This window comes from Strongylocentrotus purpuratus, unplaced genomic scaffold (genome assembly GCF_000002235.5).
Source record: "Strongylocentrotus purpuratus isolate Spur 01 unplaced genomic scaffold, Spur_5.0 spur5_scaffold_9, whole genome shotgun sequence".
Lineage (NCBI taxonomy): Eukaryota > Metazoa > Echinodermata > Echinoidea > Camarodonta > Strongylocentrotidae > Strongylocentrotus > Strongylocentrotus purpuratus.
In genome coordinates, this window is record NW_022145615.1 from 34,965,276 (window position 1) to 34,981,853 (window position 16,578).

A 16,578-nucleotide genomic window follows, 5' to 3' on the forward strand; every position below is an offset into this window, starting at 1 on the left:
CAAATGTCATAATTCTCTTCGAAATCAAGTTTGCATCTTCCCTGATCAAATCAATTCGCGCTTGACCTTTTGTTCCGCGTGTGACATGCAGTAAAATGACGAAATGAATTTCAAGATCTTAACACACCGGTATAAACTATTCCCTTTCATTGTTTGCGAACCATTATATCGATAAGATGTGATGTCATACCGATCATTATGATGTCATAAAGGAAAAGTAGATCGTGTCAATGACGTATATTTCGGGCAGAGGTCGAGAGCAAGCACTCAAATCAAATTTGTAGAGCCTACTGTGCGTGCGAATCGACTAATTCTGATAAAAACTTGCATTATTAAAGCTATTTTCGGGTCGTGACCTACTGGCTGAGTTTACTGGGCCGAAGTAGTACGAGAAAAACATATATTGAAGGTGAGATTAGATGTGACATTTCTTCAATGGCAAATCAAAGGTAACACGTCCCCTTTTTAAACACCTTCAGTTGCGTCCGTCAATACGAAACTGCTAAAAGGGAAAAGTGTGAATAATAAAGCATCTTCAAAGAGATTTTAAAAGTTGTATTTATTTTCCATAAATGTTTTGGGATGCACTTTGGCTTATTTTAAATTTATGGGGCTTGACCTTTTCTCAATAATCGTTTGACTTTATCTCTCAATTTTGTAATGTTTGGTCTATGTTATATTTCATTTGTGTACATAGATTGTGATAGACTGAATAGTAAAGTGAAGTATATTTCCATTATTTTTATTGTGTGAAATAGATCAACAGTTTGATTGATTGATTGACTGATTAATGTTATTCGTAGTCACGTAAGAGTTCATTTACTGTATGGCATATACAAGAGAGATGAGAAAATACACATTATATACCTTGACAGGAAATCATGAAAGCTCATAATTAAGTTACTTTTCAGTACGACACATTGCAATCAAACCATCATAAACAATACTAGATTACACTACTCCCTTCCCATCTAACTTCTACCAGTATAGTCCACTACATACCATCTAACATGTCCAAATTCACATTGTTTAATGAACCCGGGGCCTGTAATCAATACATTGATCATCTTACGTCGGAAAATACAGCAGAGCAGAAGTGGAAAAAAACGTGTTATGACTTTTTTTTCATCGACAAGTCATGCTTTCAGTTTGGTCTATGAATGAAGTGTATATGTCAAGTGACAAGATTGCGAATGTTTGGTGAGAAATGTACACATTATCTCGGGTAAACATACATTTACACGTAAGTATGACGAACTTTCTCACTGATATGAATTTGTTAGTCTGATTCAGGAGCCACTATTCTTTCATTCACCTGATAATTCAAAATTTCATTTCTCATTACAATTATTGTTGTGTATTTTAGCTTTCATTTCTAATGCCCCAAAAAGAAATTTAGAAATCGATTTAAAACTTCCTGATCATCTGTTTTATGGTTGATATAATATACACACTTAACTTTGCAGTGTGCAAATGTCCAAGCAATGTCCAATAGCAGGATAGATAATGTCTATTTCCTAACCTACATAAACCCTGGGTTCGGAGTGGAAATATGGAATAGCATGTATTGGGGCAATTACACGTATACATCTGCCCCATAATATGTAAGTTGATTGAGTGAATAATAAGACTTCTTTCAACACGATGTCTTTATCACGCACACAAAATAAAACACTAAACAAACTTTCATTCATAAGTTAATTAGCTGAAATATTAGAAGCACAGACGCTAAACCTGGGAGACGGACTGACATCAGGGGGGGGGGGTGATTCACAAAGACTAAGATCGACTTTAAGTTGGACTTAACTATGGCAGGCCACTCATGACACTGTTATCTCTCATCGTTTACTGGCATTGGTCTCTCAAGGGATGTACAAATCATAGTCACAAATCTATAGAATATATATTTTTTGATAATTCATTATTGAAGGAAAAAACATTATCTAAAGATCTTAATTGTGAGAGCAAACAGTTGCACGAACGGCCTGCCATATTTAAGTCAAACTTAAAGTCGATCTTAGTCTTTGTGGAACACTCCCCAAGAGTGATTTATTCGTGCCTGTAAATTCTATCCTTGGTTTTGAGAAGGAATAGAGAAAAGCATTAGCGATCCAACGAATAATCGCCGCCCTTCTATTTTTTGCATGTTTATGTAACGACTACCAATGTCTTAATCTCAAAGAGTAGTACACAGACAGAAAAATGAGAAATTCCAAAACATGAAATTTGCCAAATTATCTGATTAATTCCACCCTATACACACAAACCTCCTTTTGACATTTTAGAATATCAAAATTACATAACTTAAGTAATCATTTCATTCAAAATTCAAATGACAGTGACTGCACCAGCTTAAGCTACAAGGGTGGTATCATTAAGTGGGAGCAATCTATTAATCCATACCATGTTATTTGTTACGGTCCCTGTGAATCGATTCTGTCTTTGTTTTACCTCCTCACATCCATCGTACTCCTCGTCAAGGATTATGTATGGCATGATAATAGTTATCGATGCGAATTGATTACATAATCGTATCAACACTTGTTTTCTTTGCCTGTTTACCATTTCACATTTCAGGGGGGGGGCGTGGTAGGGGTATAGTGTTCGTGATGATTTTCAAATTAATCGTGTATCTTCATATAGACCGTGTCATTACGATGGATGAGTTTGCCCTAAGGGTTAAAACAAACATTTTTTTAATCGCCCTTCGTTCTTTACGTTAACAAAAAAAAATGATTTTAAACAGCCTCCATAGACATAGGAGTTATACATTTTATATGTATTTTATTTATTCAATTTAACATCATTTTCTTGTTTAAATTACTTGGTTTTGCATTTATTTTGGCATGTACATGATTCCATAATTACTTATTAAAATAAAAGTGGAGTTAAATCTTTATCCACCCTGTGGGTCTTCTAGTTCTAATACGTTATATGAGGGTTCTAGCGATCGACAGTACATCATATCGTCGGCCCAAGAAAGGCCCGTTACGAGTGTCTTATTCAGTGGCGTATCTATATGGGGGGGGGGGGGGGGCAGAGGGGGTACATGACCCGAGTGGAACTTGAAGGGCCGCAGAAAATTTAGATATAAAAAAGAAAGAGAAAAGGGAGGAAAGGAAGATACAAATCCATAATCCTTAATTATTGAACGAATTATGGTTTGAGAAAGAAGTCAATAGAAAACTACATGTACTTAATCCTCATAATCAGTGTTCAAAATGTGAAAGACTTCTCTTCAATTACAGTCAGGGACTTTTAAATATCTATGGAGCGAGGTAGCCAGATTGAATTTATTGTGATATCGAAGTAATATTTTAGCCATAATGAAGATTGTTTTTGTTTGCTCGCTCGTGACATTTATGATTGACATTCAGCCATCAGGTCTTAGCCCCCCCCCCCCCATATGCTTATGATTTCAGAGCTCCCATGCAAATTTGTATGGGGGGAAATGCATAAAAGAAATTGCATTTTGTTTGGTTAAAAATGCAAAAAACATACAGCAATTTCATTATTTGTCACAGATGCCATAATATTTAAATTAAATATACTGTTGTTAATGAGACCATAAGTGCTCATATAGTTAAAATTTTTAAAATATGATTTATTGTTAAAAAATTTAGTGTTGTGTTTATACAGGTTAAGCTTAATTAATTAATATGACCCACTCGCTGATTAATGAGCAATGTGTAATTTAAAATATGTTCAATTGACCTATGCTTTATGTACTGTATATAGATGTAACCATGTGAAAAAAGAATACAAATCAATCAATCAATCAATACATCGTTACGCCACAGTCGTCACTACTAATGTTACTGTTGACGACTTTGAGAGAATTACCGCAGTGAAAAACACGTTTCCGTAAATAAAAAAAAAAGTTTTAAATAAAAAACAATAGAATATGTTTATAACAATAACAAACGTATTTTGGGATCGTTTGTGTTATTTTTTTTATATTTTTATAATCACAACCCTGGTTTGCCCCCTCCAGCCTCCATACCCCCACGTCTCCCACTAATATTGGTAGAGAATTCTGCCGATATTTATCCAGCACAGCACTTTCTTCCTGTTTATTAGTATTTTTGTACGGAGTAATACTTCTTTTAAGTTATTTAATATGGAAAGTTTGACATTAATCATGAAATAATACCATTCATATTCGACAACATATAAGAACTATGTAGCTAGCTAGCTGCACCACAACTCCCTATGGACGAATAGAAGATAATTCAAACAGTTCGTTTTTTCTTGAAAATGTCGTTGTTACTAAACAAGATGACGCAGGATTTACCGTTTTACTTGGAGATGGTGTCGTATAATATTAATTATTATACCATTAAGTTGATCTCTCTGGTAGTTAAATGATGTATATACCCCTACCTATTTATAGATGTCGGGCTGACTGGTTTCAAAACAAATATAAAGACAGGATGCGAAGTCCTAACTGTCTTCGACCTCTGGAATGGCACTGATGCCATTTAGCAAGACATCAATCTACATTTACCTCTCTCTACCCAGGTGTATTAAGTGGGATCCTGGTAGGATTCGTTTTTCAAAATACGCTGTCATGACGCTAACGGTTGCCAGAGCTAAAGCTCATTGGCGGTGCATAGGGACATTATGGTGTCACGCTTTTTTAAAGTACGGAGTGTTATCATTCTTATAGTCCCAGCATGGTATTTAGTAAGGGCTACATACTCACTCAATCTTCTCCTGCAGACTCCTTGTTGAGGTTGGCTGTTAATCTGTATTCCCGTACTGGTATCGGGCGCACATTCTGATCCCGACTCACAACGTCCAAGATAATCCCACTTTCCTCCACAGCTCTCTCCTTCTACTTTGGCGCACCTTGGGCAACAGTTACATACTCCCAACGTGATCTCGCCCTTACAGTTGAGTTTGGAGGCCTTCTTGGGGCTGCAGTGAAGCCGCTCACAAGGAGGGCAATTAAGGCTTGTCAGGTCCTCCGCTCCCCGTCGAACGAGGCGGTGCAGGTCTTCCAGGTCCTGCAAGAGTTCTTCTTCCGTCAGTTGTAGCTTCTCCAACTCTGTATCCCCCGCAGTACCCCTCGCATGCCTCATCTGTCTCGATGACTCTGCCTGCTGAGACAGAGCAAACGACCCGAATATCGATAAAATAATCAGAGGAAATATATTTTGGATGCACGCTAGAGGATTCATGTTTAACGTAAAGGATATAATTATCGGTAACCAAATATTTCCCCTTTTTTGAAAGAGAAAGTGCTCCAATTTGGCTTTACTACCTCATTCACGCGATAATATTGACGTAGGGAAGAACGATGAGTAAAGTCCCTCTTGTTGGTCTGTTTGTCAACGTCCAGTAGTCAGACGAAACTCAAATAATCAAAGTCAATATTGGGATTCAAAAGCGACGCTCAGGTAATGTTGGTTCTTTACTTTAGCCCCTTTTAAAGCAATCTTCTTGGTCACTAACTATAGATGATACTCCAGACCTGAAGTGGAGATGAAAGAACATCTGCGGATGTTGAAAGCTTCCTGGAATCGGTGGTAGAGAAGAGGGAAGTATTCAGCGAAAGTTTATCCACAAGGTACGGGCTAATCACCTGGTTTCAGAGGCAAAGTAAGCGAGAAAACCAGTATCTGAATGAAAATATTTTATTCTTTTCAGTACATGTACCCATTGGTCATTTCATCTCTACTTTGACAATAGCGGGTCCGCTCCCTAAACATGACCGTGATAACTTCCAGTCAGTACCAGCTAGCCTCCGTCCCTGAGGCTTGCATAAGACAATCGATGTATGTGCCTAAATATGAGCCACTCCAAAATGTTTCATCTTCTTCTATCGCGATGTATTTTATGCACTTCCAAAGCAGTACTACTTTCAAAGAAGAACATTTCTTCTCACAATTATGTTAATAGGTTAATGTTCAAAGGTGTGAACCAGCTCTGCTGTGGTAGCCATTCATAGTCCATTGATAATCACATTGCTTTGTATATCCAGACGGCGGTTAAGAACCAAAGTGAAATGGGTAATTCGTCACGTACTGCGAGGTAATAACGCAGGTTTCTTTGGGAACCTGCTGTGCTGCGTAAAGGGGACGGACTTCTTCATCGCGGTAAAGCAATTCGAGGCTACCCCTCTGAAATAAATGGATCGGTCTTCCTTCGCATCTTACGGTATTCAACCAATCGTGTCTCGTTTAACGGAACTGTCAATCAGCAGCGAGGCGTATCATTCGTCACACTTCCAGCCAATCGCATGAATCAGTGTCTCGTGAGGCCACGCCCTTCTGACAACCTTTCACCAATCTGTCCGTTTTGGTGTGCTATGTCAATACACGCATGCCAGACCTCTTCGTCACCGATCAACGACTAAACTTCCACCTTCACTCACTTTCTCTCTCTCTTTCTTCCACTCTTTCTCACTCCTTCCTTCCCCTCTTTAATCTACCTCTCCTCTCTCTATTTGTCCATTTGTCTGTATTCTTTCGGTCACGCCCTCCCCCTTACCTTATTTTCTAGTTGTCTCTCTCCTTGACTTTTTCTTCATCCTTGTTCTCCTCCATCTCCCTGTTGCTCCACCATTTTGTTGTTTAAACTTTTTATTTTATGCTTTCTGTTCTTTCAATAATATCTTCTCTGTTCCAACGTTTCAAATTTGTTTTAATGAATTTAAAAATAGATGCAGTCAAGTCACAACCTTATTTTTTACTCTTTTCAAGCCAAGTAAAACAATATGGTGACTCTGGACGTACATAATACACTACATGTATCTTCTCTCCTCTCTCTCCTCTTTCCTCGTTCCTCTCTCCTCCCCCCTCCCCACCCTACCTCACTCCCTACATCTCCTCTCCCACTCTTTCTCCCCTCCCTCTCCTTCTCACCATCTCACTATCTCTCTCTCTCTCTCTCTCTCTCTCTCTCTCTCTCTCGGTCAATCTATACTACCGGCACTTTCTACCTTCACTCCTTCTCGTTGCATAATTCTCTAAACTCTTTCTGTTGCACAGTCGCGACCTTTATCTCTTTCCCACCTCCTCCATCTTTCTCACATATCCCGATTCACCCTAACTCTTTACTGATTTTTATTTCTGTGAGTATAACGAAAAGTATTTATTTCCGAATATCTCTCTTTTGAAAAGAAATTGTTATATCTTGTAAAGTATTGTTACATAATAATGCTCTGCTTTATGTGACAATCCTTGTTTATAATTCTTGTATGATAATACTATACTGCAATGATTTTAGTTTGATTAGTCTTCATCACATTCTTTGTTTATTGTGTTATAATCAACTTGGAAATTGAACAAGAAAAAGACTCTAAAGAGAGGTAAATCAAATTAAAAAAAAATCAATGAAATCAATGAAATCAATGAAATCAAAATAATATGTATTTACATGTAAACAAAGACAATAATAATAATAATAATTACAGTGCTTATATAGCGCCTAACACAAAAAGTAATTTTAAGCTTTCATATAAGTTTCACCCAAAACATTCCTAATGCATTAAAACCCTCAAAGTCGATTTCTGTCTCCCATCTCTTAGGAAATTAGACTAAATCCCTTGTAAATTGATGGATTCCTCAATCGTGCTTGATTTCCCAAACTTTGACAACTTCCCCAACGTCGGGCATGAAATTCAAGACCGTCCCAATTGGACTTAAATGATGGTTGGAAAAGGTCATACCTTAGTGTAAGTCCAGTGACAGATCCAAGATTATTTGACAAGGAGAGGGAAAGAAGGGGCCCATGTCAAAATCCCTGACAAATCCAGCTGCCCTCAGATTTGATCGAAAGATGCAAATGTGAGTGCAGGTAAATATTCAGAATTTTAATTCAAGTACTGCAGACTTCACTTTGTTTGGTCTGAAGAGTGAGGGACAATGCACCTGTTCACCGCTAAATCCAACACTGGAGACCATCACGTGTTACGAGATAGTAGGAAACACTATGAACATGACGGACAATGAAAGCGGACAAAATATACAGTTCCTCAGGTAGACAAAGGAACATCCCTTCACTGCTATTATGTAAACATGTGTAGAACAGGTGTCACATGCATATTCACCTGTTCTACACATTTTACATAATAGCAGTAAAGGGATGTTCCTTTGTATACCTGAGGAACTGTATATTTTGTCCGCTTTAATTGTCCGAGATGTTCATAGTGAAATACTAGGAATAGCCCGGGATAGTTGAGGAAAGTAAGAGGGGGACGATCATTAAAACCGTGGTGCATCAACAAAATTGGGTTCTCGTCACTTGTAATGTTGATATTGCCACTAAATTAAATTTGTTAACTGTATTTTTGACACAATAAGTTTGATTTTTGTTGTTGTCCTTTGTTAACAATGAAATTGAGAATGATCTTCTATGATGGGATTCTAATTTATACATTCTAATTTGAATTTGAGAAATGGGTGACACGTATATGAGATTGCTCTCCATGCGGTAGGGGGGGGGGGGTCGAGCGTATCATACTTGACTTCCCAGTGAGCTGTATAGTTGTATTGATCTCCAAAGCCTTCAAACAGGGGGTGTCACACCATATGCTCTTATACTACCATGCTATATTAGCCAGTAGCGAAGCCAGTATTTCCACTGTGAGGAACATTATCTATGCCAATCATTCCTCGAATATTACCTTTTTGGATGGGGGCATTGCTTTCACCGACACCCCATTAATCAAGCTTAGAAGCCGAACATGTTAATTTTCTCTCGATTTTGTCGATGTTATACTTAAAGCAAATTATATCCAGTATACTTAATTTGATCAATAGTCATCCGCATGCTACGTACATTTCACAAACACAATCAATGCAACAAAGAGTTATGAAAATACAGTACTGTAATATATTATTTTTCTGATGCAAAAAGGGATTTTTTTTTTACAATAATCTTGAACTTTATTTCTCGCATTTTGCTGGATACGCCATCCAGGGGTATAATGAGTGATTCGTCAAGATCGCCGACGGGAAATAAATTGTATACATCCGAAAGATGCAAGTCGATGCTAGATTTCAAATGCCTTAATGCATGTGTTGTTTCAGATTTCAAGACCTTAATAGGAGTGTCTCGAGACTCGAAAGGTCTGAAAACGGTCAGAACGAATGGGTTTTTACAAATGTGGTCCAGACATCTTACGTCAAAGCTTTTAAGTCACAGAGAGTGAAATGTGTAAATACAATCTCCTCGTAGACGTAAGGGCACGTTTTTGCTAAGGTATGACGTCGCTTGCCCAAATCTCAATGTTCAGTTGCTAAACTTTTTCGAGCAAGCAGAGCGAGAGAGTAACAAGTTTGAAACTGTATAGTGAAAATGTGATTTAGTTGTCAAAATGTGTAAGATAAATTACAAGAAGCTTCAAGTATTAAAATAAGAGATACGCAGTCTCAATATGAAGTCCAGGTTGCTCGAATATTGGTTATTTAAACATTCTTGAAGCCCAAGCCTCCACCGCCCACTCCTCGAACACCTATGTGCGACTATGTGTGATACCAAAAAAAAAAAAAAAAGCTCAGAGCATAAGTCAAGTATTGCATAGTGTCTTTATGATTACACGATGAGAATACGAGGGTTAAATGGGCATTTCATGTTGTAACACTAAAGTCACGTCATTGGAAAGGCACCCAGTCTCGATCAGTTTATTAAAAGTCTCACATGGCATCCCACCTTTTAAAAATTATTTTCCCTTGTTCTTTTCTGTTTGTACCTCTGTTATTGCCCCTATTTCGTTCAAATTCTCTTTTAGATTTTTAACTTATAACTTCTATAAATTATGTAAAGTCTTTGGTTCTTATGCTTTGTTTAAAGTTGGTAATAGAAACATACCTTTAATTTTCCCCTTTTCTGTTTGTCTTAACTGTACTTCTGTTGTTGTAGAACAAAAATTGCCTCTTAAAATATATTTATAATGTCTATACTTAAACAGTTGGTTTTTCATTGTTTTTTTTTCTATTTATATATAAAGTATTTCATCGTCGTGTTTCTATTATTTCGTATATTACGGCCTAACTGAAAATCAGATATCAGGTGATGACAGTGTTTAATAATCAATAGTGATAATAGTGGATTCTTGTATAGCGCTCATGCCTGTCAAATTTTACACTCTTGATGCTTAACATTATTATTACCCAAGCTTTAGCATGGCTGCCATTATGACGCTCTATCATTTCGAGGAATTAATTCCTGTCAGGTACCAGTTAATCTCACCTGGGTCAAATGTTAAGTGTAGATGAATTTCTTGCCAAAGAACAGCAGTTTAACCGTGCATGATGAATAAACTCAAACTCAAAATCAAACTCACGTCACTATGCCTAACAATGAGCAAAGTGCTTGATAAGGTTATTGATAGTTGTAACGAGATAGTTACGAAATATCCTGGTTATAAACACTGCAAATACACAATCATCCCATAATATTACTGAGAGTCACCGTGAGTGCTTTCATTTTTCTTTCTTTTTGCTTTAATTTTCACACTGCTTTCTCTTATCAAGAAATCAAATACAATTCATGCAAGGTGTACTCGCCCTGAATAATAACTGTGTGTTACTGTCAGCCATACACATGCTTTATGTGATTGTATAAAGCTAAGGTATGAATAATCACGTTGAATAGTTGGGGCTCAGCACCATTACAAATTAGATTGTATGTTCATCTTGACCTCAGTGTAGAATAACAAAACGAGATGGATTTATTGCGTAAAATAAATGACAGCATGACATAGATGCGTCAATCTGTCTGGAAACACGAAAAAAAAGTCGATGTGCCAATTAGGATTTCCGAAAGATCCCGAGGGAGTGTGAGTCTGCACTTACAAAATCATCTTCAGGAAATCGAGGAGCTTTCAACAGAAAATAGAGATGTCTTTGCAATGTCACGGAACTAGTGGCGTAGCCCCATGGGCCACGTGCCCCTTTTCAAATGATAAAAATAAATAAGTAATTATACAAAGAAAGAAAGAAAGAAAGAAACAAAGAAAAGATAACAGAAGGAAATGAAAGAAAGAGAAGAAAAAAAGGATGAACGAAATAGAAGGAGAGTAAAAGAAAAGGAAAGTGAAAAGGCACCATGAAAAGAGAAAGAAAGAATCCTTTCACCCACCCAGGTGCGGATCTAGGGGGGGGGGGGGAGAGCAATAAAAGAGACGGGCAAAGAAAAAAAGTTTAAAAAAAAAAAATTGTGACTACAAAATTACCTTTTATTTTTTGTTCAAGAGGGGGGGGGGGGGGGGGGGGGGTCAGATAAAAAACGCTCTCAATATCGGCCGGCGCTATTTTCAAATTTTAGGGGTCAAAATAGAAAAAAAAAATAGTTTTCACTATCCCCCCCCCCCCCTCGGCACGATTTACAAATTTCGGCACACAAAATTTCAGATTGATTTCAAATTTAGGCCTACCCCCCCCCCCCCCCTTAAAAAGTCTGGATCCGCGCCTGCACCCACTCTCTCCCTCCGCTCTAAAACGTTGTCGTTTTCCATGATTTTGTTAGTCTTTCAAATGTTTTGTAAATGCTTGTACTATCACATCAGGATTTTACTTCTATAATCTGCTTGAATTTGAATCATGCATGTTTAATCATGTGCAAGGCCAAGATCTAAAAAGAGTGTTCACTTCCAGGGATTTTCCTGCACAAAATCCTACCCATGCTTAGGGATTTTTTGTTGTTGCAAAAACGTAACCCATTGGGGCGGTAACACCGTGTATACCGTTTTAGGCTAGTACCCCCCCCCCCCCCCCCCCCCCCCCCCCCCCCCCCCCTCGTGCACTGTGGTTCAATAATTTGGCTGTATGAAACGCAGTTTGAGTGTATTTGAATCCCCCACAGTATCTTGCACATGTTTACGCATTTGCTTTTATCGAGAGGGCGCCATTCTATAATCATCCTCTTACCCATCGAGTAGGAGAGTGATGCCAACCCGGTTCGAGTGAGGCATATAATGGTGTATAATGATTTGTTGTTCAAGCACCAAAAAAGAGAAAAGGCCAAGGAGTCTTATTAAAATAATGTTTGTGTTTACTTAGTTTCTTATATAATTACTGGAGACAGACTTTTACATAAGGCTTGGCATCCAAGTCTATACTTGTTTAAAATGTTTTCCCCTTGCTCGTTCTCCATGTCTTCTCCACTTGTGTTATTTTCATGTTATTCAGCCGGTGCATTTATCTCCTGGAATAACTGAGTATATTTTTTTGCATTTGTAGATTTTAATATTTTTTGAAACTGTTATAAAATATCAAAGACCTTTTCCCTCTGATAACGAGCTGCACTAAAGCTTGCACATTACATGCGTATATTATGTAGAAGATATTGAAGAAAAAAGAGGGGTTTCAATCATCCACAAGTTCTGTGTCCCGGTAAAAGCCAAGTCAGACTTAACAAATTTTCGCAACGAGAAAATAGTTGGACACTGCCAGGGCCCATCTAACCTTTTTCAAACTCAAACTTTTCTACATTTACAATTTGATTTTGAAAAAAATTATCATTACCTTGGCGAGACCGAGGTCCAAGTGGTCAACCAAAGGCAGGCATACGAACTCAATTTGCCGGAACCGGTAATAGTGAATTGATCGAAGTCCTTTTTTTTTCAACTGATCACACTATTTTGCTTTTAAACCGCTTGGAGGTAGGCCTTTATCTTGTTATTATTATGAAATGCATCGTATGCCTACTTTGTAATGTTATTCCAAACTTTCTGGGGCCTCCCCTGCCTAAAGGGATGACAGAGCTTGCAAAACATTAATACATAATATTTGACGATTTGACGTTCATATCTTCCCGAACATATGAACGTCAAATCGATTATTGTTAAAATTTGTCACTTTCACCTGTTCCGCACTTGATTGATTTCAAAGGCACGCCCATTGTTAATGAATGCATGTGAATGAATCATCATTCAATCAATAACAGTCAAAAGAAAAAAACGGCCATCTACGTTCACTTAGGGTCGTTCGCTGTTCCCCGTTTATTGCATTGAGCTCAACGCAAATTCGAAATTCCGGAGGTCATCAGCGCATTCAATTACTCACCCGTAGAAACAACAGACGCCGAGAGCTAGACGCCTAACGATATTTTCATATAGAAATATCAAATTTCACGACTGTTGTCCTGGAGAGCATTCAACAAAGAGTGGCGTTTGATGTAAGTGAAATCCCTATTTTTCTCTTTAAAATGATCATTTTAAATGGAACGCACAATTATTTCTTAGCTTGTATATGCGTAGGTGAAAGTGGGAATTTTCGTAACGGTGAAAGTGCACAGCCAGGAATTTAAATGGATCTATCGGCGGGGAGGTACGGCATCGCGCAACAGGTGTAATACTATGGGGCGATTGGCAATGCAACGACAGCTCGACAGGTGTTTGGAAAATAATGATGGGGATCCCTAGCCTTAAAGTTAAAGGGATCTGGTAACTTTGTCTCAGATTCTGAAACAAAATCCTGGATTTAACTCATGCTGCAATTATAATTATAAATCCTTAGATCTAGGTCAGTCAGGAACCCCATGACTTTTACTTAGAGTAAAGGAGCCGGTAATCGGCCAGCTCCAGTTTTCGGCCGATTGGTTGGATGCAAGGTAAAATCACTCTAAAATACGTCGCATAATAGCATAACACATATCCCACACATACCATACCATGCCAGTGTCACTGAAGAACCACATTTGCAATGAAAAATATATCCTAAAATATCACATTTTAGCGATGTAATCGGCGGTCCCGCTACCCGAATCTGAAAAATCGAGTAGGCTATCTTACGCGTGTCTGTAAGAAATATGGGTACCATAAAATGAGCTTTATTTCAAGTATTTTTCAGATTTAGAGCCCGATTTTGTGCTAGTCGCAAGCTCAAAAGTATCTCATCGCATGTATTAAATCAATGCAGCCGCACACCGCAACGCACACACGATATCTCTGTCTAATTCAGATTCCAATATCCGATCACCACAGTACTAGTTTTCGGCCTGGCGAGCTCCGGTGAGCTCCGGCGTGGGATATCTGCTCCGCCCGCTAGTGCTATAGATCAGCGCGGAAATGCACGGCGCGTGCGCGCGCTTCCTATTGACTTTGTACATGCGACCGAAAACTGGTACGCTATGCCGAAAACTGACTCCGAAACAGTGAAAATTGAAATGAATATTGTCATGGCAATTCGTGATTTTTTTCTGGGATTCTTGTTTTGTTTAAATAATAATAATATTTGCTTCATGATTTGAACAAAAAATGATAATAAATAGGAAGTAAAGGGTCCTAAAAATAGGATTTTGTCTTAAGTGGCCGAAAACGGGCTCCTTTAATCTAGTTTTACAAGCTAGGAATCACCTGTCTGATTTATTATCAAGATATTTATGATTGGAAATCGAAACCAAATTTTGCGTTTTTCTAACGGTTTTCATAACACTACAGTCTGCGCTACTGTGTGCGTGAACTTAGCCGTTAGCGATCATAATTAGAATTACAGTCAATAAATTCACGGATGCTCGAACTCGAAGGGGGATTTCTAATTGTCCCAACCCAATTCATCAATGTAAATTGTATATCATCCAATTCAACATGGCGAAGATGGGCAAATTCATACAAAAAATAAATTAAAAAATTGACTTGAAAACACATCAGACAATTAGTCTGAACCATGTCAGGTGTAAATTTAAAGAAAATATATTTTTAATTGTTGTAGACTACAACGAAAGATATAAGAAGAAAACTGACCAAATATTCTTCCTAAAAATCATACATGTAAAAATGTCCTAAGACATTCGGCAGCTGAAAATGACGTGCACGGTTGCATTACGTGCATTCTCGAAATCAAAATCGTACCTCGCACACACACTCTCGACATACCACGAATGGTCCGTCGTGGGAAGCTAGCGGGCTGGGAGTTTGCTAGGGAGACCGATGCACCTTTGGAGATTTGCAGCGCGAAATTTTAGCGGGACTCCAAAGATTTGCGTTGGGAAGCTGGCTGGCTAGCTTTTGCCAAAACAACGCTAGATCGACTGCTGGCAAAATGAAAATAACTACGATCGAGAACATCGTCGGTGTTCTTAACTTTTCAGTGAGATAATTCTGAATTCTAATTGAGACTATATAATATATAAAAACGACAAAGAAACCTTGGTAGATCTCTAATAACTATACCAAAGCTTGTTTATTTCTCCATTTGACATTTTTTTTCGAGCCATTTGTTCGTGCGCGAGTCAATGCAAACTATGTATTACCTAACTTTCAACACGCAAGAAACAGGGAACACTCGCGGACCTTGTATCAAATTCGTTTCTAAAAAAAATTTTAAGGATGATTTTGAAGCAGTGAAGAAAATTGCAAATACGAATATTCATGTATAGAGCCCTGTTCGCTCGAAATTGCTGAATATGGACAAGGTTGAGAAGGGATCTTTTTCTTTGAAAATGTGACCAAACCTGCTGTTTTAATTGTTTTCCTTTGGTGGCGGAGCTCCCTAGAGTTAGTTTTTAAGGGAGATGGGATCTCCCTGAGCCCACACTGCACCAGTTGAAAATAAAGGTAAAAATGTATATTTAGCTCACAATGTATTAGAAAAAGTATAAATTTATCATGTGTGTTTAAATGGTGGAAAATAAAATAATTCCAAAAATGTTTATTGATGAATTTCACTTTTAAAATCACAATCTTGCATGTGCCTATTCTGCAGTTAACCCCTCAAATACAGACCTGATAAGTAACTGTGCCAGACTTATATCAGTCAAAATCCTGAAAATCAGGGAAAGTCTTATAATCGTATCATATATTATATGGTATTTTCAGGCTTTCTTTTGTCAGATCTAACGGGTGCCTGGGCTAATTTTAAAATTTGGAAGATACGTGTGTGCTCAAATCAAGTCACGCTTTTATAGCCATCCATTGTATAATGCTATCTTACATAAGCTTGTATGGTACATGTTTGAGTAACCCAAACTTCATTTGTCTTGCAGATTGCAGCATGCCGTGTAATGTTTGTGGGGTTCTGTTGCTGCTGGCAGCATCAGTGGCCCTAACCCAAGCTCAGACGATAAGGTTTCAAGACACAGCAGTCAGTATAGCAGAGGGCAGTGTAGCTAATGTTAGAGTGGAGAAGGCAGGGGCAAGCACTCAACAGATCAATATTGCAGTAAAGGTGAGAAGAGTTCCAGACAAAGTTGAGTTCTGGTAAAGATGACAAATAAGCAGTGAACTTTTTTATCTTTCTATTTCAATGTGGAAGAATATCCTAGAAACAGTGTCTTCTGAAAAGAATCGCTTCTCAAATGACCTCATATTTGAAATATACAACAAGAAATAGCTGCAGTGTTAAGACCAAACTTCTATGCAACATGTTGTGTAGTCCCATTAACATGTATTCCCATTACAGTTTAGATTGCATGTAGCTTTCAGTAAGACTCTGCCAATATCTTATCAGGTAGATGATTCCAAGACCTCAGAATATACACATATTGGTATTTTCTTCCTTAAGAAAACAATCTTTTCCAATTGCATGAGCAGCTCTCAACTTTGTCTTTATCATTGTCTCAGCTATTAGTGTAAGTTCAAGTTCAAGTTCATTTTATTTCCATTTCTCGTATAAAAATACATTTAAC

The 16,578-nt window shown here is 37.9% G+C and overlaps 2 protein-coding genes across 5 annotated transcripts in view; one reads left to right on the top strand and one right to left on the bottom strand.

Annotated features, from left to right (window-relative positions):
- The window catches only part of LOC578400 (cysteine-rich motor neuron 1 protein), a 44,500-nt gene extending 38,416 nt beyond the window's left edge, over positions 1-6,084 (bottom strand). Inside the window, exon 1 of the mRNA XM_778570.4 lies at positions 4,706-6,084. Coding sequence (XP_783663.1) covers positions 4,706-5,183 — 478 coding nt within the window. The 5' untranslated portion in view covers positions 5,184-6,084. The remainder of the gene's footprint in view (positions 1-4,705) is intronic.
- A 6,914-nt stretch (positions 6,085-12,998) lies between these two features.
- LOC578459 (adhesion G-protein coupled receptor V1) overlaps positions 12,999-16,578 on the top strand; it is an 85,054-nt gene continuing 81,474 nt past the window's right edge. For 3 of the 4 annotated variants that reach the window (XM_030976807.1, XM_030976809.1, XM_030976808.1), the window contains exons 1-2: positions 13,000-13,128; positions 15,937-16,118. In XM_030976807.1, coding sequence (XP_030832667.1) covers positions 15,945-16,118 — 174 coding nt within the window. In that variant the 5' untranslated portion in view covers positions 13,000-13,128; positions 15,937-15,944. Of the gene's footprint in view, positions 13,129-15,936; positions 16,119-16,578 lie in introns of all 4 variants that reach the window. The other variant, XM_030976810.1, reaches the window with a different exon arrangement.